The sequence below is a fragment of the Tyto alba genome, unplaced genomic scaffold (genome assembly GCF_018691265.1).
Source record: "Tyto alba isolate M040663 unplaced genomic scaffold, T.alba_DEE_v4.0 Super-Scaffold_1, whole genome shotgun sequence".
Taxonomy (NCBI): Eukaryota; Metazoa; Chordata; class Aves; order Strigiformes; family Tytonidae; genus Tyto; species Tyto alba.
Window position 1 is genome coordinate 33,461,574 of NW_024881261.1, and position 21,448 is coordinate 33,483,021.

The following is a 21,448-nucleotide window of genomic DNA, read 5'->3' on the forward strand; positions in this document are numbered from 1 at the left end:
AAAATTTGAACTCCACTGCAGTCAAAACCGTAATTTAAGTGAAGTACAGAACTTCCAGGATTCAAAAATTATTCTGAAGTCTTGGCTATACTATCCTTGCAATATTGGGATTAGCAACAGAGCTAGAACCTCTAAAGAACCTAAGAGTTTATTCTACCATCTAAACCAGCAGAGATGAATGATGCAAAACTCTTGGTATTGAGAATACTCGTTTGGGCAAGTGACCTGTACTGTACTAGTGAAAAAAAAAATAAATAAAATTAAAAATTTTTAGCATATATACAACAGAAGCATACACAAATATTTTTCTTCTCCAGTGAAAGCAAAACTGTTAGGTGTACAATGCAGAAAAAAATTAAAACAACTCTCTCCTTCAAAACGTTTTTAAGTCACTGGAAATACACCAAGAAATAATGGCCATTAGTCTCAGTAAATGTTCAAACCTGACATTAAATGGCCCTTTTACAGTAAAAGCTGACTACAAAGCAGTTCTGACATACAATTCAAGATACAACCTCAATGAGAAAGTTCACTTAAGAGAAAAGCAAAATTAATTTCTACGTAGAATAGCAAGCCCACAGAAACACCAAGAACTTTACGTTATTAACAATTCCCAAATGTACTCTAAAAATCTCAGTTCTTATTTCACTTCCATTCCCAAAGTAATTCAGAGCAATATACCAGTATTCTTACTGACTGAAGACATTCCACCATTATTAAACATGGGAACATCAATAAAGTAACAGACAAAAGAGGTAAAGCTGTTGGGTAATATTTAAAGGCAAGCAAGAGATAGAAGGTTATCATAGTTTGGTATCAACCCAATGGCAATACTGGAAACAAATTAATTTACTGTATAAAGGATAGAAACATAAAAAGGGTCATTCAGCATGGCTTTATAGAGAACAAGTTGTGCCATAAGCATAGATTCATCTCCCAGCCAAGGACTATTTGTAATAAAGGTAACTGCAAAGGTGTAGGCTGTGTATATGGCACCCATATGACTTTTTGGTTTAGTAATACATACCATACATTATTTTTAAATGGTTATAAAATAATCAGAGCATACAGCAGGATTTCCGAAGTGGCTTACTGACATCAGAAATACCCATCAGTGGGAAATTTCATTAGAAATTTCATACCAACATGTACTAAGCATGATATTCAAAAATATTTACTGCGCATTATTCTTCAGTAAGTTATTTCTGATAAACTCCGGGAGACTAAGATGAGCAAGACTGTAAAAAATAATAATAGAGAACAGACACCTACCTCTACATTTTATTTAACTTGAAACAAATTCATTCTACCAAAGCTGAGTGACTGAAAAAAAGGACCAACCCTACAAAGCAGCAGGTTCTTCCAGAGAATGGACATGGAGAGAAGAAACAAACACCATCTCCAGACTAGCTTCACATGCAGTGCTGGAACACCAACTGCTGCCCAAGGCCCAGAGAAACAGCTCACCTTCAGTTCTGTACATAGCACTGGTGAAACTGATACGGGGGGGGGGGGGGGGGGGAGAAGAAACTTCAGGTGTTAGTACCTCTTTCCAAAGAAAAATAGAAGGGTTACAGAAGAGACCCTCAAAAAAATCCCAGAAAAGGTGAAAATACCCTTCCTGAGACTATGGCTGCACAATTATTAGCACCAAACCAGGTGCTTCTGGAGAATCCAGCAGTACAAATCAGACCTGGAAGAGGCACCAGCGCGCTACTGCATTTCTGCCAAATTAACCAGAGCACACAACAGTAAGCTCATGAAAGACAACTGACAATACTGGATGAGTCAGTTCCAAATTAAGCTATCGGAAACATTTGTGCAAATTTGAAGCAGGAAAAGGTGTTTAGACTAGATCAAGTGCATCATATACCCACAGAATTTGGGATCCAGCACATTAGATTTCCAGCATCTCAGAGCCTGAAAGCTTAGTTCAGTTTGTCAAAGTAAACTAAAAGATGCCTGTTACAGCCTGTATCTTCATAAGGAGAAAGCAGAGGACCCAGGAGACTCATTAACCAAGCCAAAAGGCTCAGCCCTGATAAAGCTGATGGGAAGAACCAGAGGCAGGACACCAGAGCCTTTCCAAGCACAATGGTGGTTCACCTCTCCGAGTCCTCAAATTAAAACTGGATACCTTTCCCAAAGACACATTTCAAGGCAAGTAACGAGATTTAAGGCAGAACAACTCAAAAAAACATGAAGATGTGACACAAATAAAAGTGGATGATTTAGCAACCCTCTGAAGCCTCAAACTCCCTGAAAGTAGAAGCGTTCCTGTTTATTAAGTATTTGAATTAAGTTCAGAAACATTAACGCTTTTTCTTTCTTTCTTGTTTATTTTTTAACCATCATTGAAGAAAGCCTGAAACAGAGGCAAATGGTAAAGTGTTATTACCACCACATTGACAATGTTTTTCCCTGGGAACTCCATATGCCAGTGACTGCGCATAACTACCGAATGGAAGCAGATGACAACATACCTTTCTACTACTAGTTCACCAGCCGCACAGCAAGTAGTGTTGCTTTTACCATGTTAACCTAAGGGCCAAAACAGTTAATGCTAAAGTGCATTACTAAGCTTCCTTTTTCCTTTACAGACGTTTTGTAGAAGCTCAATAGAAACTTCCTGAGAATCTAAGGCAAACGTAAAACAAATACAAGATGCTCTCTTCCTATGTGCCTGCTCTTCCTGAAAAATTCTGGATGGAGTTTCATTGTGCATGAATTTGCTAATCTTAGCAACAATGTTGTCTTTACTCTAAAAATCAGGTAAACAGAGCATTCCTAAAATAAGTTATTTTTGAGTTAGACTTTTAGCTTCGTCCAGCTACAAACTAGAGTTACAAACGGTGCAATGGGATACAAAAGCCCCAAGCAAGATTCTCACACATACAGAAGACATCACGGAACAGCAAGTCAGCCTGTTTCACACAAGCAAGACCTACTTTAAAATAAAGAGTAAATAACAGACTGACAGATACCTCTTTTAAAATATTAATCTCTCTGCTTTCTTCGTTTGCTTTTTCCCCTCTAGCTGCTACTAATTGATTTCTTTCATTCATCCCTGTGCCCCTATGTGAGCACCTTTTAAAGGTTCCTATTTCATTTCAGTTAGCCTATCCTGCCCTTTCTCCTACTATTAATAGACATATTCTGTACTGGAACAAGTGTTCTGCTTTGAAATTCCGGTGCAAACTCCAGGAAAGAAAAAAGCTGTTAAAAAGCATTTTTGCAGGAGATTTTTGACAATGTAGTACACCCATTCACTTCCCCAAACTATCTATCCAGGCTGACGTTTTCCATGAAGACCCATGACAGCAGATCTCACGCATACACACACACAAATCCCACCGCACATTTCCTTGAGAACAAAATGCTAAAATCATATTTATTTCCAGCATCTAAATCTGGTTGTTTATTGAGAAAACTGTAACAAGTCTACGATACCACACAGGATTTTTCTGATCTGCAAGTCCCAGAAATCCTGTTTGTTTTCAGAAGATGGCTGTTATCAAAAGCAACAAATGTCTTCAGGATTTGCAAGCAGGGGCAAGGAAACAGGAGCTGAGTAAGGCTTTTGCCTCCATTGTTTCTCCCAATTGGTGGGAGGCTGTTCACATCGCTCCGCAGAAACACATCGAAGACCAAGAGATGGAACTGACCTCTGCTAGCGCCCAGGGAATGAAAAAAGTCAAGCTGAGAGCCGAGGTGCAGAGGCACAGGGTTGAGCTATGGAGACAAGGGTAGCCCAGGTGTCTCAGTCAAACCCTGCCCCTCCTGCCCACAGCAGCGCACAGCAGTCCCAGGGCCCATCGGCCCCTGGCAGCCAGGGCTGCAGCAGTCACTACCAGGCAGCCATAACTCGCGGCAAGCCCACAAAAACCAGCATCCAAGTGTTACTTATGCCATTAGCATTTTGGACCAGACTGTCTCATCTGAATTGATGATCCTGTTGGGGATCCACTCAGCACCACAAGTCGGGATTCCTAGGATAATTCCCTTCCCTACAGAGCAAACTGAGGGGGAAAAAACCCTGATAAGCTGTTCCTGTAAAATCCATGTTACAAAGCATTAAAACTGCTACATCAAGCATTCTTCAGGAGGAACATTTTTAAATTAAGGCTTCTCAAATACACTATCTTCATCTCAGTTAAAAAAAAAAAATAATAGAATAAGGCTTATTATGCTTTAATTTTCTAACACTACAGAAGATGCCTGACTATAGTCGGCCAATTTACACAAATTACTGAATCTAACAACCAAGAGTAAGCATGTATGTACTTGTAGCAGTCAGGGACTAAAACTCTTTTTGTTATTAAAAGCACTCTGTTTGTATGAGGCCTGTCAGCTCAAAACAATAACAAAGAAAACCAAAATATTTAAGTATCAGTTAAAGGCTTCATGGCTTTCACTGAAATAGGGTGACTTTGTTATATCAAACACTGAAAAAGAGAAAAAAAACAAGTTGGAAATCCAAGTTCTACCAACTTCAAAAGAAACTTCCTGACCAAGACATACCTACACCCAGCTGAAATATTTCAGCTTTTGTCACACGCAACAATTCAATCGTTTGAAAAGCAGTCAACCCACCACCACCATTGCTCAGTTTTGACGGTACTTTTATTGAACTAGAGAAGTTGTGCTGTCCCAGTCTTAGTCCCTTATATGGGACAACTCTTCGGTAGACCTTTTTCCACCAAAACATTAAGGAAGTTCACACAGGAAATCCACTTCTGGTAATGCAGCACTATAACCAAAACTCACTACTTCACATCTCAAGCACATCACACATCTTCAGGTGTGTGATTTTTCCCAACCTAGGCACCATCTGTTCCATTTCCTAAAAAAGACCTTGCCGAAACATATCATGAGATCATACGATTAAAGATTGCTAAACACATATAAATTATCTCTCTGCAAATGGGTCAAGTGGTCTCAGTTATTTCTTAATACTTGATCTGAAACTTTGCATCCTGTAACGTAACGCTCTTGCGCTGCTCAGTAACACTTCAAAATTTACCTAGCTTTCTCCCTGCTTTGCTCCCTCCCTCAAAGTTTGTTACTGATAATAGCAGGTGAGATAGTTATCATGTACATTTACTTAATTTCACAGTCTTGCACATGAACAGCGGCATGATTTCATCTGCATTTCAGTCCACTGGAAGGCGTGGAGTTTGCACATCTTCTTGGACGTACACTTAGTCCAAGTTAGTTTTACCAATTTCAGTATTAAAGTAACATCTGTTTTTACATGTTTTAGATGAGAGTTCACATAAAGTTAGCGAGCATACAAGCCTGCCAAGTCGACACCTTTCCTCAGTCAGTTTTCCAAGTGCAACTACTTAACGTAGGTCTCCTATGCATAATTAACGCTTATTTTCAACCCTATGACACAAGGGTTAGCTACAAAAGAGAACTAATAGGATCCTCTGCAGTGAGCTGTTTAAACCACTCCCAAACTGCATACATCCACACTGACACCAGTAACACTACTCACAAACACGGAAACAAAGATGTCATACTAACACCTACACCAGCACAGACATAAGAGGAAGGAAGAAGACCATCACCTTCTACCTGGTAAATCCTGAAGGGAAAATATTCAAAACCACTGAAGACAATGGCAGGAGCTAGAGAGAGGGAAGAGCCTCTGTGGTACTCACGCAATGGAGCTCAAGTGACGGGACAGCGAAAGGCTGGCGGATGAAGAGCCGCACGGTTCGAGCGGTCACCTTCACCTGCAGCACACAGGTTTAGACATTTCACCTGCTACTTGGGCTACCTGTCAGCTTCAGACGCGCTTCGTAACTTCTCATTGGAACTTGATAAAAATCAAAGCTGATTCGTGACACTACAATGTCTACAACAGGAAACCGGTATGCAGCACCCGTCTGCCAGCATGGCAACAGGGCGAGGAGCTTGAGCTGGCTGGCGGAGGAGCAAATTGACGAAGGTTTAGAATCACAATGGAGAAAATCAGAAAACTTTCTATTTAATTACATTTGCATGCAAATGGCACACATTTCAGCATTCCAATAAAGTTCATCTCCAGCCACTTGTATACTAGAGCAACACAACAAAGCATTTTGACTGCAGATGTGTTTACATTACGGACTATGTAAACCACAGCACAAAGTCTCAGTGGCCTGAAAAAAAAGTTATGTTTTGCATTCATTATTTCACCACTTGCTGAATTAGAAGTGGTTTACTCAGTTGTGCACACAGTTTAGCATACCAAAGACAGAGTGTCTGCTAAAGATGCCAGTTTTCCAGACAGCCTGCAGGTTGCTATAAAAGTCTAACACCTTTTCTCTCTGTATCCAAGATGTCAAAAGCATACACACCGAGTTTTAGATTTCAGAAAAATGCTTCCTTTTTGTAAATTAAAATCTGACGAAAATATAAGATAATCAGTCCCTAAAGATGGCACCTAAAGAACTTCAATGTACACGAACATTTTTTTCGAGTTGTTTACAAACAATATCCCTACCAGGGGTTCAGAAGGATGCTGTGTCTTTCTAACAGGCAAAGAGAAAATGTCTGACTGACAAGATGTCTTAGCCCCCTTCAACATTAGAAGGCACTATGCCACTACCTAATTAAGACACGTTCGCTTCTCATAAAGTATTAACAAAGAACACGTTTCCCCAACTAGGACTATATTTGTCATCCTTGAATAAATTACTTCTGTATTGTATTTCATGCACTCTTCCGGCCCACATCCTGCTAGACACTGAATGTTTACTACTGGGAACAGATGAGAGGTTTGCCTCGACGAGCCCCATTTCTTTGCTAGATATACTGACCATCTAAAAACTGTTTATCAATAATATAGCTGTTACATTTGTAATAAAGTAACCCCTGTGAAAAATCAGACCAGAAGAGGAAGAGCACATGCAGGTGGGATCGGTGTCTCTCAAGGCATCTCTATCCGCACTGGCAAGGATGTACAGGAGAGCCTATACAAAGATCAGGGCTACCCTTTATCTGTCTTTAACGTGTTACCTACTTTGTTTGCATGCAGGCCATGATCATTACTACATCTAAACAATCACACTAACCACTGAATTAGCAAAAACACCCCCGATCTAAACTCCTGAACTCCCAACTCATAGAAAACAATGTCACATTCACTGTATTGTCCTACGTACTTTACTGAGGATTGACGCCAAACAGCATCCTATAAAATGATGTTAAACTCCCAATCATCCTCGTAGTGTTCATAAACCGGTAGCCAACCTCTTCTCAGGACAGGGTGGTGTGTGTGAGTGCATTACTCACATTGTTTTAAAGGGGTTTATTTTAAATGAGTTTTTAAATAACCTCTTGAAATACCACAGCTAACAAAACAGTGCAAATAAATCAAACGCTTCTTCACGACTAAGACGCTACCCTGCAACTCGCTGTTTCCACACGGTGGCTGAAGAGGTGACGGCTGACGAGATAATCCGTAATCTCCGCAGATTACTTATATGCGAAGAAAAAGCTCTACTTTGAGAAACTTCAGGGAACGATCCAGCATCGCTCTTGCTCCGCACGGCCCCCGCTGCTCCTCACCTCAAAACCCTGCCGCCCCTCCCCTCCCCTCCCCTCCCTCCCCTCCCCGAGCCCCGGCCGCTCGGAGCGCCGGGCCGGCCACGCGGCTATGGGGCGGCGGGGCAACCACCGCGGTTCCTCGCCGGTTTCCCTCCCGGTGTGTCCCCGCTGAGGGCGCAGGGAGGGCGGGAAGGGCGCGGGGTGACCCCACCTGCCCGCCCCCCGCCCCAGGGCGGTGACAGCCGGGCCCGCCTGAGGTAAACTCGCCCCAACCGCCACCCCCGGGGAGGGAGCGGCGGGGCGGGAAGGCCGCGGCCGGGCTGAGGGGAGGGAGGCGGCGGCCGGGCCCGCCCTGCGCGGACACCCCCGCGGCGGGGCACCCGTTCCTTCCCCCCTAACACACACGGACGACCCCCCCCACCCGCGTCCCCCCACACGCCCGCCCTCCCGCCCGCCGCCGGGCCCGGCGCGGCGCCGCCCGCACTCACGATGGTGACGCTGGCCTTGCGCAGGTCGCGGTTCTCCTCCTGCAGCGCCTTGCACTTGAGCTTGTAGGTCTCCAGCTCGATCTTCAGCACCTTGTTCTCCTGCTGCAGCGAGGCCAGGCGGTTCGTCAGCTCCTCCAGCCGGAACGGCGAGATCACGATCCCGCCCGCCTTACCCACCGAACCGCCGCCGCCGCCGCCCGCCACCCCGCAGCCGGGCCCCGCCGCCGGGCCGCCCGCCGCCAGCGCTCCAGCCGGGCCGCCGCCGCCCCCGCCGCTGCCGCCAGCGCCGTCCGTGTCGCTCTCGCTGGCGCTGTCCGCCATCGCCGCCGCTCCCTCCCGCCCGCCGCGCCGACAGGCGAGCAGGGGGGAGGGCGGGGGGGGGGGGGAGCGGGGGGCGGTGCCCGCCGCGCGCCGGCGCCGCCGCCTCCCCGCGCGCCAAGAGGGGCCCGCCCGCCCGCGCCGCCCGCCCACAGCGCCGCCTGCCGGCCCGCGCCGGCAGCGCCCGCCCGCTCTGCGTGTCCCAGCGGCGAGGAGGGAAAAAAAAAAAAAAAAAAAAAAATCACTTGTAGCGCCGGCTCAGACGGCCCCGATGTCACGGCTTCTGCGCGGAAGGCTCCGTCTAAATATTACATTACCCGTGGCGAGCAGCTCGCACGAAAACCCTGTTTTTTTTACCTCAGTATGTAGGAAAAACCGCTCCTCGCTCAAACCGTGTAGGAAAGCCCTGGGCTTCCCCGCCGCAGCGCCCTGCTCCGGATCCCGGCGCAAGGCCAGAGCCCCCGGCGTTCCTTTATCCGCATTTCAGACAACCGAAAACCTGCTGTTCTAAAAGAACCCGTCTGTAAAATCATGTCCGGACGCAGGCAGCGTTGCCAGGTGAGCGTGGGGAGTGCGTGGGGCAGGAGAGGCCCCCAGGGCTGCCCTGTGCCTCCAGCTGTGCCCCCCAGTTCCAGGCTCCCTTCCGCCTGGCCACACGCGGGGCGCTGCTCACAGAGACCCCCGGGTTTGGGCAGGCGGGGCTGGGGTCACCCCCCACCCCGCCGAGAAAGGGGGAACATGGCGGTGGCCGCGGCCCCCAGCCCCGCTCCCCCTCACGGCACGGGGACTAAACGGCACGTGAATTCAGGCCTCTGTACGTCTGTAAAACCGCTTTAAATTAAGATATATTAGCGCCCATCTCTCATTCCAGAGAATGTATTTCCTGATCAGTATGTGCATTAGGTTCCTTTTTTTTTTTTTTTATTATTTCTTTACCGAGCAGCTGAATAAAGGCACGAGTTGCAGCGAGATATAACGGCGCGTACGTGCCATTCATTATATGGCATAATGTGGTCCGTATTGCTCCTGGATAAATTAGTCACCAAGACTGTATAATTGGTTTCTCAATTATTTATGAAGGGGACTTTTAACAACAGTAATTTTTCCGTTAATGGCAAGTAAGGATTTCATTATCTGTAACTGCACTACCTATTTTGTTCCATGCCACAGTAAATTTCAAATTTTACTCTTTTTAATGGCTGTAATATATGAAGGAATTCCATCTCTGTAAAGTAATTATTCTTTTTCCCTGCCTGGGAATGTAAGTGCAGGTCATTTTACTTCTGGTCTCTTAAGCACAAGAAAAGCAGTAAAAGGGCCGTTCCAAGTTTTCAGGCACAGGTACCGTCTTCTGCGACGCCTGCCCATCGGACCCCGGCACAAGACTCTGCCATGCAAACACAGCTCAAAATGGGGTGGGAGCTGGGAAATGGGGGTCCCCATCCAGCGCTGGCACAGCCCTGCCCCTGCACAGGGCTTTTATGGCTTGAAAGGTTCCTGCACCACCCGCCCGGCCCTGCGGAAAATGAGCCAGACTCCTGCATCCCATTACCTCCATACTGAGCCCAGAGATGCCTTTAATTGGATCTCCAGTCCCTGGGCTCTGTTAAGGTGTGATTCCTCCCAAAACGTAAGAGCATCGGCATCGAGAGATGCTGCTATAGGTGCACAGGGCTCCACAGACCAGCCAGGTGATGTCCACGAGGTCTCCTGAGAGCTTTTCGGTGCTCTCCTGAAATACCCCCCTGCAACCCCTGGGTCTGCAGGGGCAGGACAAGCTCTACCGCCCGGGGCGGCCGCCGGCTCCCTGGCCCCACAGCAGCGCCCGGGCTGAGCCTCGCCACCAGCACGAGCTTTGTTTGGGATAAAAAGCCCGAGAGGGGTTAAAATCAGGACTTGACAAATAACGGGCACTGTTTTGTTACAATTTAATAGAATTGCTTTTAAATAGGTCTGCGGGTATTTGGGAAGCTGGCCGAACACAGCCGGGCGGTGAGGAAGCGTCGGTTCAGGTACGCACTCCGCAGCGCTGGCGCCGGCAGCGCGAGCCGGTTTGCTCCGTCGCCTCCGTCCGCACGCACACGTGCTCCTCAAAGCAAACTCATTTCTAAACAGACAGGTTTGCAACTTCGTGTTCTTTCTTCATCCAGCTGCCCGGCTTTGATCAGCCAGTTATTTCCATTGCCTTCAGTGAGGCTGCTCACGTTTGAGCGTCATGTTGAATCAAGGCCTAAATATTTTGAAAACCTGCATCAGCAAAACACGCATCTGCTCTGGGCTAATCTTACCCAGCGAGCCCCACGGCATGCTTAACCTTAAGCCACTCTTCAGACCTATCAACGTTAATCTTAAGTGCTTTGCTGATTTGGAGAGCTATAATTTTCCAGCGGACGTGGCCGCCGCTCCTTCAGATACCCAAACTAGCCTGAAAACGGAGCGGGAGGTGCGGGCGGCGTCCTCAGCGCTGCTGTGGGGCCGGGCGGGCTGGGCCGGGGGCTGTGTGCCCAGGGTCACACCGCGCAGGGGCCGGGGCTGCCACTCGCAGAGCGTTTCTGGAGCGGGCTGGAGGTGCTGCAAGGCGGCGGGGACGGAGAGGAGGGATCTCGAGGCGAGAGGGGAGCTTTCCCTCGGCCGCCTCGCCGTCCCTCTCTGCTGGGCTTGCATCAGAGGTCTCGCTCCCAGCCAGCAACGCCGGCTTTCATAACAATAAATTATAACTTGGCACTTCTGCAGAACTCTCCAGTTCAAAGCTGTGCTGAAACATTATCTAATTAATTCGCACAATAGCCCCGGAAGGCAAGAAGGGGAGGTAGTGAGCTGAGGTACTTGCCCAATGACAAACATTGAGTCAGTGGGGGAGTGGGAGGAAAACTCAAGGGCCCTTGCTGTTTAGATCTGAGACAGCATCCCTCTTGTCATAACAACAGTTCAGTCATTTAAAAAATAACACCCGCATATTGAATTACAACTACAGCCAACTACTCCAAATTAATAGATTAAACAGGGAGAGAAAATTTTATCCTAGTTATCCCCCCTCCTCACAAAAAAATCACATGCTTTACGCATCTGTAAGACGTTAACCAAACCAATTAAAAAGTATAACTATGCGGTATAAGCACAATTAGCAAACCCCCCTTTTAAAGGCTGAGGGTGCACGGCAGAGGCTGCCCCGCACTGCAGCTTTGCCCGGCTGCAGGCGGCGAGGGGCTCGACGGGGCAGTCAAAGCCACCACGACCAGCCTGTCACCACCACAGCGCCTGCACGACGAGGTCCCCACGCTCCTCGCCCCAGTATTTTTTTATTGTACAAAAAAATAAATGCAAAGCTGTAAGGGGGCAAGGGAGGTGTTGGTCCAAATAAAGAATCTCAAAATGTCACCGGCACTATAATAGTCGCAAAGCTGATACTCACGTCAAGAAGCAGCAATAAAAAGGCAGGAATTTATTCACAGAAACTATCACTACAGGAGGTAATGGGCAATTAGAAACAGTGCTTCATAAACTCACATCAACAGCTGAAATATTTGTATAAAATACATTGCTAGGCATGAGGGGTTAGAAGAGGTATGTTCAGAGATTTAATGTAATCCTTAATATAATTCCAGAGGTCCATTAATCAGCTGGAAGGCCTTCTATAACAATATAATTTTATTAAAATATTCAGTAGTTATAGACTGAAGAGAAAAAGACCAACTGAGGCTAATTAACCCCAGGAAAAATTTGGTATGGTACTCAGAGTACCCGACTGAAATAGAGGGGGGGAAAAAAAAAATAAGGAAAGGCAAAGTCGCATTAAAATGCAATTAATGGAAAATAATCCTAGGAAAATAAACTGAATGAGCATAAATAAAAAAATTATGACCTGTATACAAGGGAATATTCAAAAGGGAAGATGGAGCCCCTATGTGGCGATGTTACCATTGTGGGAGGGTTGTTGAAGGGGAGAATCCTCCATTGGAATGATATTCGTATGAGCAGAAAAAGCCCCAGTTCACCAATATTGTGGATTAAAGTGTCTGTCGATGCAGGATAAAACAGGTTTTCTAACATGCAGTTCAGAGGTAAACAACGCCACGCTGCTTTGCTTTTCTGACCAACAATTATTTAATCAGAAACCTGTATCGGAAAAGAAGGCTCTGCGCGGGGTAGAGTATCTGACTGTGGAAACGTGCCACGCGGTAGCCACCCTGTAGCTGACACGTCTTCAGCTCCGGGGCTTTGCTTCTCCCAGGGAATTTCTCTCAGAGCTGATAGTAGGTTGGTTCTGTGGGCCTGGCCGTGCCGTAAGGACATCCAGCCTCTGGAAGCCTTCCAAGGAAATTGGTGAACAGGGGAGATCGCTGTGCGTTGCAGTTTTATAGCCCAAATGGCTCTCAATAACTGAACATTAGCGTGATGGGAAAAGTACCAATAAAACTTTTATTATAAATCTTCGTCTTCCTCTAGGACTTGGGGTCAAATAAATAAAGCCACACACAATTAGCATACTGTTTTTAGCCTCAGCGGTTATGAAAAATGTGGCACGTACCTAGATTTTTCTTGAGCAGCTCATTTTTCTGTCCTCTACTAACCTTTCTCCCTCCCAGTAATGGTCTATTTTTTACGTCAAGCACTTTGTAGCAGGCTGGGTCCACCTCTCCCTTCTGCCCTCTCCCTACCTTAGGGTCTGCGTCTCTGTCGGAAAACTGCAATGGGCTGGCAGTGGCTTTTTCACGTGCTGTGCACGTAGCCAGGACACAGGTCGAGCCCCTCGCCCGATACCCTGCCCGGGATCCCCGCTCCGGCCTCAGCCGGGCAACCCCCAGCCCCCCGGCTCGCACCCCCCTCCTGGGGAGAGGGCGGGGGGGGCGGGAGGGCTGCCCCCACCCAGGCTCCCGATTCCCCCCCAGCCGAGATACTCGCGCCGAGTTTGCCGTCATTGTAGAGGTGACGCGATAAAAATTGCCACTGACGGACTTCAGTGAGTTTCATCAAATTTTATCGACTTGATTGAGCCCTAAGAAGCCCCGGTTATAAACTCCTTCCACAGCGGGCATGGAGAGGTTTGGGGGGGCGTGTGCCCCGCACGCCAGGCTGCAGCAGCCCCCGCTAGAGCACGGCTCGATTTCCTGCACAGTGCTCGCCACAGACAAAGCCCGTGTTAAACAACCCCCCCGGAAATTAGCATTAATTAGCAGGGTGCTGCAGTCCTGCAAGCAACTGCCATTTATCCCACTAATGTCAGCTCCGCACTACGGGAGCCCTTAGAATTTCTGACATTAAAACTATTACCGGCCACAAATAAAATGTAATTGGTATTCTTTCAGAAATGGAAAAAGTACAGTAGGATACTCTGCAGCATTATTATTAGGTAGTGCTAAATCAAATGTGAAAGGATGAAAAGAACGCTGTATTTAGCAATCGAGTTTATTTTAATACATGCAATAAAAATTCCATGACTTACAATTTTGTCTCTAAGGGGAGTGTTCTCACTGAAGAAAATATGAAAAAAAGACAAAAGCACATGTGAGAGGTAGAGCCCTCGCTCACTCCAAGGCCGTCTGTGCTTTTTGCTAGTACTGGCAAGATTTCTGTTTTCTTTCTCAAATGACTGCTCACGCTTCACCCTTGTTTTTTCCCAAATATCCCGAGCCACCGCTGGAACCAATACACTCAGTGCAAAACAAACCAGCACCCGGAAAACCCTGCTCGTGCAACGTTTAATGCGATTATTTTAAACTCTGCAGATTCAGCGCCGGAGTTCCCGTTCCAACCCTCACCGTCTCCGCGGTGTCAGCGCTTCGGGGGAGGCAGCCGCCGGCGGCGCGGCAGGAGCTGGAGGGCTGGGACCGCCGCTGGCCCCGGAGACCCTCCGCCGTGGTCGCAGCCTGCTCAGGTGCCGCGCTGCCCGCACGGGCAGCACCGCTCCTCTGTCCGCACAGAGAGCTGCTGCCTGCCAGAGCCACCGCTCCAGGTACGACCAGGGCTTGCTTCCCCGCCGGCGCCGGGCGCGAGCGGGGCACCGGGCAGCGGGCAGGGAAGGGAGTCGACTGGAGCGTCAAAACAGCCAAACAGCCTTTTGGGTGCTGTTCCGGAGGGGTGAAGTGAGGCTCTCCCGCAGCGTTGCTCCTGCCTGCCGGCCGGTGGGTCACCACAGCCTCGCCTTCCAGATGTAAAATCACAATGTAATATTAAATATATACATCTGCACCCCATTTAGGGAAAACATCCTTTTTCATTCAGCTGATCTGGGTACCTGGGAGTGGGAGGCAGGCGCCTGGACGGCGAGCTCTCCAGGAGCGCGATCGCTGCTGCTGGACTGTGACCTGCAATAAGATGTGTTTGTTCTCCGGTGGCGCAAGTGGCATTTGCCCTCCGGGCTCTGGCATAAGGACCAGAACCAGCAGTGTTGTACCAGCGGTATCCTGACCTAGGTAAAACAGGCACTGCAACACAGACTGGCTGACTAAGATGATGAAAACCGCTTCACTTACTGTCCCTACTTCAAAAGCTGGCAGCCCCAGCAGCTCAGAAACACCGGCAAACCAACCTGTTATGCTCTCCTGGAGCCAAGTGCCTTTCACCACAGCCAGGAGAGCTTTGCTGACTGACCCCGGGTGAGGACCGGTTCCCGTGTGGGTCAGCAGGTAAAGACAAGGAGGCTGAGTTGTCCTCGGGTGCCAAGCTGGGGGAAAATACGTCACCTTCACGTTGCCTTAAAAGCCAGGTAAAACTCGACCCTGAGTAATAAATTTTATTTGTTGCACCCAAGCAGAAGCCTGCAGTCCAGTGCAGCAAGCGTGTGGTGATGCTGACTACAAAGCTTTGAACTGGCAAGATTTTATATATATATATATATATATATATTTTTATGTAGTAGTCCATCACCTATAATACACAGTGAGTGCAGGGAATGTACAGGGGATGTACACTTTACTGACATCATCTGCAGTGAGCTGGTTGCTGGTCCCACCAATGCTGCTTTCGGCAGTGCTTTTCCTGGTTGCCGATGGGGCGAAAGAGACGGAAGGAAGTCCCGAGGAGTTAACACGCGCTGGAGAGGAGCCTGCGCCCACCCCCCTGGCACAGGTCCTCTCCCCGCGCCCGCGGGCTCTCCCACGTCCCACGGAGGTGGGTCTCCTTAGCTCTGCTGAGGACGTGGCTGGCTGTGCCGTGTTCTCCTCCCGTTGCCCCCACCTGGAGCCAGCCGGCCAGGGGACGGCCTGCCACACGGGGAAGACGAGGAGGTGGGTCGGGCAAAAGAAACCGAGAGGAGGAGCAGCAAAAAGCCAGGGGTGGGTGGTTAACAGCTGGCCTCGCGACGCCGCACGCCTACGGGGTGCAAGAACACGGCCAAATGCACGTTATCCAAGAGTTTTAACACAATTTATTTTATGCTTAAATAATCAACTAGATCATCCAGTGTTTGTTGTTTTCATACATATGTAATTAGAGCTATTATCAATGGATGCTGTTTCCATATGAATATAATCAACAAATTAAAGTATTTCACCAAAACCCAAATAAAAATGCCCTTTAAAACACAGCAGCCTTAACAACCTAATATTACACTGCTAGGATGATTACAGATGATTGGCTTACTGAAAGATTCTACATCTTATAGCCAGTACACAATACAGTAATAATTTTACAGCGTGCTGCCAGTCTATTAGCTAATAATTTCTCTTCAGTTCATTTAAAAACATCCCAAACTTGTGCTCCTGAGAGCACCAACCCACTTCTAAAGCTGCAAGCATTACCCCCGTTATAAAGCGAGAACAGATAGCACCCCCCTCCCCGTAATGCAACTACTGTATATGTTATGGGTTTTAGGTCATTTCATTGAAAATTGGCAACAGCAACAAATATTAGATGAAGGGCTTTGTGTTTACAGATAAAATCTTATTTTTCATGTTGCGGTATAGTGTTTGCAAAACTGGAAAAGATTTAATCAAAATAAGGTGAAACACATGCATCAAAATATTAGTACTCTGAAGAAAAATTTTCACAGAACTACAGAATTCCTCATTTTGGGAATCATTTAAATTTGCAGCAGATTTTAAAGATTTTTTTAAAATCAAGCTAGCGTTTTTGCATATACAAACATTATAATTGCTAATATACAAGAATCTGTGAAGATACACCCAGAATATCCCTGTAGGTGCAGCCATTTGAGACACCTAGCCTGCTCAATGCATTTGCAATATTCTGTTTGTGATCGAAAAGGCAGTGCCTTATCAACATTTATTCTATTTTGTTAGAATTTATACAGTGTTATTTATTTACAGCAAAACTATTGATGTTTAAAAAAGAAACAAATAGTGTTTTATACCCTGACAGTTTGGGTCCAAGAAAAATAAGGCGAGCTGTTGTGGATTTTAGTAATTTTAGTGTCTTTCCATGGTTTAACCATTTCGTCTTCGTACATCCCCCTCTGGCCACAGGAATTTATTTCTTTTGAGATGACATCAAACTGCTCGAAAGAAGCTGTTAACAGCATGGCATCTTGTATATACACTGCACTGGTAACGGCGCACCCTCCAATCCTGTGAATGAACGTGAATTTCCATGCTCTGTAAATTGGCTCATGCTAAATTAATTTTTTTGTTTGGTTTTTTTTTGTTGGTTTTTTTTTGTTTTTTTTTTTTTTTTTTGCATAAAAACCATGCGGTTAATGTGTGGAAGCAGCAAACACACGCACACTTTTATAGGTGAATGTTTAATTCCTGTTGATTTTTCTTCCACGAGTGTCCCTCTAGAATACTGGCAGTAAAAGCACACAGACCTACGGAAAGAGAAGATAGCACAAATCATTTCAGAGTATCTTGTCAGAATCAATTTCTTGCCTTCCCCTGACTACACGGGAAAGTTCTAATTGGCATTATGGAATTCTGCAATAGGATAAATCACACACTTTCTAGCTGGGTAACGACATTAGCTGAGCTCCCAGCGTGAAGGGAAGATGCCGCTGCAGACGCCCACGTTGCTCGTGAACCGGTTCACAAACGCGTTTGCAACGCGCTGCGTTTCAGCGGCCCAGACAAAGCACCGGCTCGTCCGACCCGACGCCGACGGGGGACGGGGACCCTCTGTAGCGGAAGAAATAGCACCAGCTCCAGAACGAGAGCGCTGCTGCTCTCGCGGCACGCGTTCGTTTGTTTCCGAGCGTCCCCGCGGCGGTGGAAAGCCTGCACGTCCACCCCTGCCAGTCGCTGGGGGAACGTGACCGGGAGAGCCAGGGCCGCGGAGGCCAGCCTCTCGGAGGCTTGGCGAGGGACAAAGGGAGGAAGAGGAGCAGCCCCGTCCGCCCCCCGCGCACGGCACTGGGGGGACGGGGCCTCCCGCCCCTGCTCTCTCCCCCGTCCCAGAACAGCCATGCACATAAGGACAGCGAGTTCGTGACGTCTGTGGTACCACGGCGACGTCTGGCAGCGGGGAGGCAGGGCACGGGAGCCCAAACAATCTGTCCTTGCCTGCATCCACGGCTGCCGTGCATCTATCCCGGCGCTACAAGCCGCCTATACACGTTGCAGCAGCCAGGGCGGCTCACGTGGTGCCCGGCCTGCAGAACTGCGCGCAAAAGTTCTTGGCTTTTCCTTTCACTCTCTGTCTTGCGGTGGGTTTATTTGTAATGGTGACAAAGACCTTTTTACAGCAAAATCTAGCTAACGTTGAGATTTTTTTCAGGCATTCAAAGGAAAAGCAACACCTCTGCCTCCCAAACAGGATCTTTTTGTCTTTTGTGATCAAGAAGCAAACTGGTTTTCTATCGGAATCCCCTGTCTGTGCAAGTACATCCACTTCTGCATTCAAATAAAATATTTTCAATAGACTCGTGACTGGGCTCGCAATTGCTTAATGCACATTTGATCATGCTTATCATATCAAACTTCGGACCACGGAGGTTCATCCTACGGGACAAAGCTTTATAATCTAAGCAAAACTCTTTGAGCTCCTCAAGGGCTCTAGCGTGGAAGAGTTGCCTACTGGAAATCACAAGAGAAATGCATCAGCAGTCATGGGAGCAAATGTGGTTCTGAGGAACTCAAGAGTGGCTTTCTGAAGGTCAGAGTATGTTTCACGCATTAGGCAAGGACTGCTTTGATAATGCCATTTTATTTTAAAATTAAGTGCTTCTCCCTTTTCCCCAGTGTACGTTGCATCACGCTTGTATGCCGGCAGGCGCTTTATCCGCACTGCTTATGGGGTTCAGTGCCCCATCTTGCCTTCAGTGCCTTCGAATTCACAGATTTCCACTGGTTTCCCTCTGCAGACTGACAGCGGAGAAGCACGGGAGCCAACCTGGGACACAATTTCATACAAGCAGCACCACCCCTTTGGCTCGCTTTCCTTCTGTATTCTTGAGCTCCATGAAAGAGACAGGCATGTCGAAAGAATCGCCTCCCTTTTCAAAACATTAAATATTTTATGAGTATGTGGAGCAGCAAGCTGCGTGAAGTGGTATTATTCTATTAGCACACGTGGGAGAGCTCAATAAAAGCAGGAATTCAGCGGTCGTGCTAGGTGGACGCAGTAGGTGCCTACCAGATGGCTGGAAGCCCGCCAGTCGCCTCGCAGGGCTCTCTCCTTAGGGCTCGATCCCATAAAGCCCTCAGCTAGATCCCACACACCGAGAGCTGCTGGCCTCAAACGGCATAACTCACCCGCGCAGAAAGCCCGCACGGCTGGGCGGCTTTGGGGGCTACCTCACCCCGCAGCCCTCGGGGGGAGGGACTAGTGACTCAGGAGAAACTCCGCTGCTGCCCTTTACTCCACATCACTGTCCCGTACGTTTCCCAGGTCCCGTTTACCCTGTTCTTAAACCCCACAGTCAAACCCACACCAGATGTATAGGAAAAGGATTACACATAGACTTTCACTTCATAAACTCTTCCTCTGCCCGATTCCTAAAACCCACCAAAGCTGAGAAAACTTCTGAGTAGATTAAAAAAAAAAAAGACGTGAACGTGGTAAACACCCACAGGGCCACGGCTGACTGACCAGCACTGACAGACCCAGGCTGGCTGCTCCCGTATTTGCAGGCACATTTCCTGGGTGACTGCAGTGGTGACGTGGTCGAGACAAAGCAGCCTCTGGCTTCAGAGTGCTCCAGCACACCCTTACAGAGCCTGGCAAGGGTGTCTTAAGTCTCTGCATTTGGTTCTCTTTTGGGAAGGCCTTACACTCTCAGCTGGTGTTTCGTTACAATTGTTAAGGCTGGATCAATAAAATTCACAAGAAACAGTTGGTAAGGATTATTTGTTGGCAAATATTGAGACACTTCACTGGCTCTTACAAGGACTTTGACTTGCGTAACTGCCCTCAGATCACGTGCCTGACAGCGAAAGAAGCCTTTCACTCCCAGCAGGTTTACTGGTGTGCAGCTCCTTCACTATTCATGTTTAAATTGACTTTTAGGAGTTGAATGTGTCACGGATTACAAACACTAGATTTTGCAAAACTCCCTCAAATCTTACACATCAGTCAGCAGTGCTCTGCTTTACGTTCCAAGAAGGAAATCTCAGTTTCTATATGTGAACTCAAGGTCATTCTCTGCTTACAAGATCAAGGGCCATCTCTGCAGCTTTGCAGCTCGAAAGCAGTGTCAAGGTAGCAGAGGCAAGCTATTGCGCCGCCCAGGTGCTAGCCCCCGTGCCGCGCAGTGCTGCGCTGGCAAAAGGCATCAGCAGTGGAAGAAAACTGATCACACTGACCGTTCAGTGGTTGGCTTTCAGCTTTCATGAGTAACTTTTCTTCTCCACGTGTCTGACTTCTTTCTTTGTCTTAACCTTATAAGCTTCTCCCTGCTTTAAAGGAAAAGTAGAAACATTAAACATAGTCTGCAGAGAGTGCTCTAATTATAAACCTGCTTCCGAAACAGGCACCACATTTTGCTGTAACAGGATAAGTAAAAAGCAGTTAAATCACATCAACACTTCATTACAAAGATACACGCAATCTACTTATCCACTCTGCTGAGCTGCAAAAGCACAGGCCTGAAATATCATCTGCAAGTAGAAGACACGGGTCTACAATTTCAGCACGACCCCATGGCTGGCGTGCCCGCCCGGCAGAGCCCCCGCCATCAACCGCAGCCGGGTTCAGCGCCGCCTCGAGGGAAATCACCTTTCCCAACCCGCCTCGCAGGTCAGCCGGGACAGGCGGGCATTTCCAACAGCACAGGCCACGGCTGCTGTTATGATGTTTCACAACGTCTGTGCTTTAAAGTGAGTGGGTTAGTAATGAAACAAAGGGAGGAGGAAAAAAAGCCAGCAAAAAAACCCACCACTGAAGCAGCGCAGAAGTAAAACCAATGACAGCGGGAAGCAGGGCAGGTTTCAGTGCCTTTAAAACAGCAAACCCCAAAATGAACTTCATTTTTGCTCATTAAAAGTAGCTCAATAATCATCTGAAAATAAATACTCCAGTAATCACAAGCCTCATTCACATCAGAGAAAGGCATCTGTTTATGTGTGGTTATCGGCAGAATTTACCCCTCGGGTGATCTGCATTGATGTATTTGTAACTATTTGTAGCTTCCGACTAATCTAATCTGGTGCAGCAAATTGAAAATGTTTCCCCTTTGCTGGGCAGGATTTATTTTTTCCCTGATAAAAGACTACAAAAGAGAGGATGGAAAGATGTTTGTTTCAACTCTCGTATTTCTGTGTTGCCCCTCCCTTTTTTTTTTTTTTCCGATACCACCAGATAAAGAGCATTTGTGATCTATCTTTGTTTCTGAATCTGTTTTCACTTAAGACAAAAATTCCATTAACTCCAGTGACAACTTTACTGGGGCAAAGACCTCCCAGGGCCACGCGCCGAGGAAAAAGGCACGAGTTGCCCTGAAGCCGTTTGTCTCCCAAGGTGCTGCCCGTTCCCCCGCGGCCTCCTTGGGACAGAGGATCGCTTGGGGAACAGCCTGCCCACGCCTGCCCGCACCCCAGCGTCCCCCTGCAAGAGGGGCCGGGGCACAGGGGGTCTGCCCTTCCCGCAGCCCTCCTTTCTTTTGGGGCGCGCTGAAGCTGGGCACAGCCTAGCCCTGCAGAAGGACTTCTGATTTTAATTGTCAGGGACAAAATCCTGTCTAGGTGCTTGGTTGTAAAGGATACCGGTGCTTGGGC

General features: G+C 47.7%; 2 protein-coding genes and 1 long non-coding RNA gene across 25 annotated transcripts in view; 1 reads left to right on the forward strand and 2 right to left on the reverse strand.

Annotated features, from left to right (window-relative positions):
- CCDC6 (coiled-coil domain containing 6) overlaps positions 1-8,388 on the reverse strand; it is a 56,093-nt gene extending 47,705 nt beyond the window's left edge. The window contains exon 1 of the mRNA XM_042787970.1: positions 8,028-8,388. Within this exon, the coding sequence (XP_042643904.1) occupies positions 8,028-8,348 (321 nt within the window). The 5' untranslated portion in view covers positions 8,349-8,388. The remainder of the gene's footprint in view (positions 1-8,027) is intronic.
- Positions 8,389-8,624: 236 nt separating this feature from the next.
- Positions 8,625-16,180, forward strand: LOC122152902. The gene is made up of 2 exons (XR_006164877.1): positions 8,625-8,903; positions 14,072-16,180. It is a non-coding gene; the product is annotated as an uncharacterized LOC122152902 (long non-coding RNA).
- ANK3 (ankyrin 3) overlaps positions 15,692-21,448 on the reverse strand; it is a 279,582-nt gene continuing 273,825 nt past the window's right edge. For 22 of the 23 annotated variants that reach the window (XM_033004248.2, XM_033004250.2, XM_033004263.2 and 19 more), the window contains 2 exons: positions 20,039-20,131; positions 15,692-17,109 (listed from right to left, as the gene is read on the reverse strand). In XM_033004248.2, the coding sequence (XP_032860139.1) occupies positions 20,063-20,131 (69 nt within the window). In that variant the 3' untranslated portion in view covers positions 15,692-17,109; positions 20,039-20,062. The remainder of the gene's footprint in view (positions 17,110-20,038; positions 20,132-21,448) is intronic. The other variant, XM_033004246.2, reaches the window with a different exon arrangement.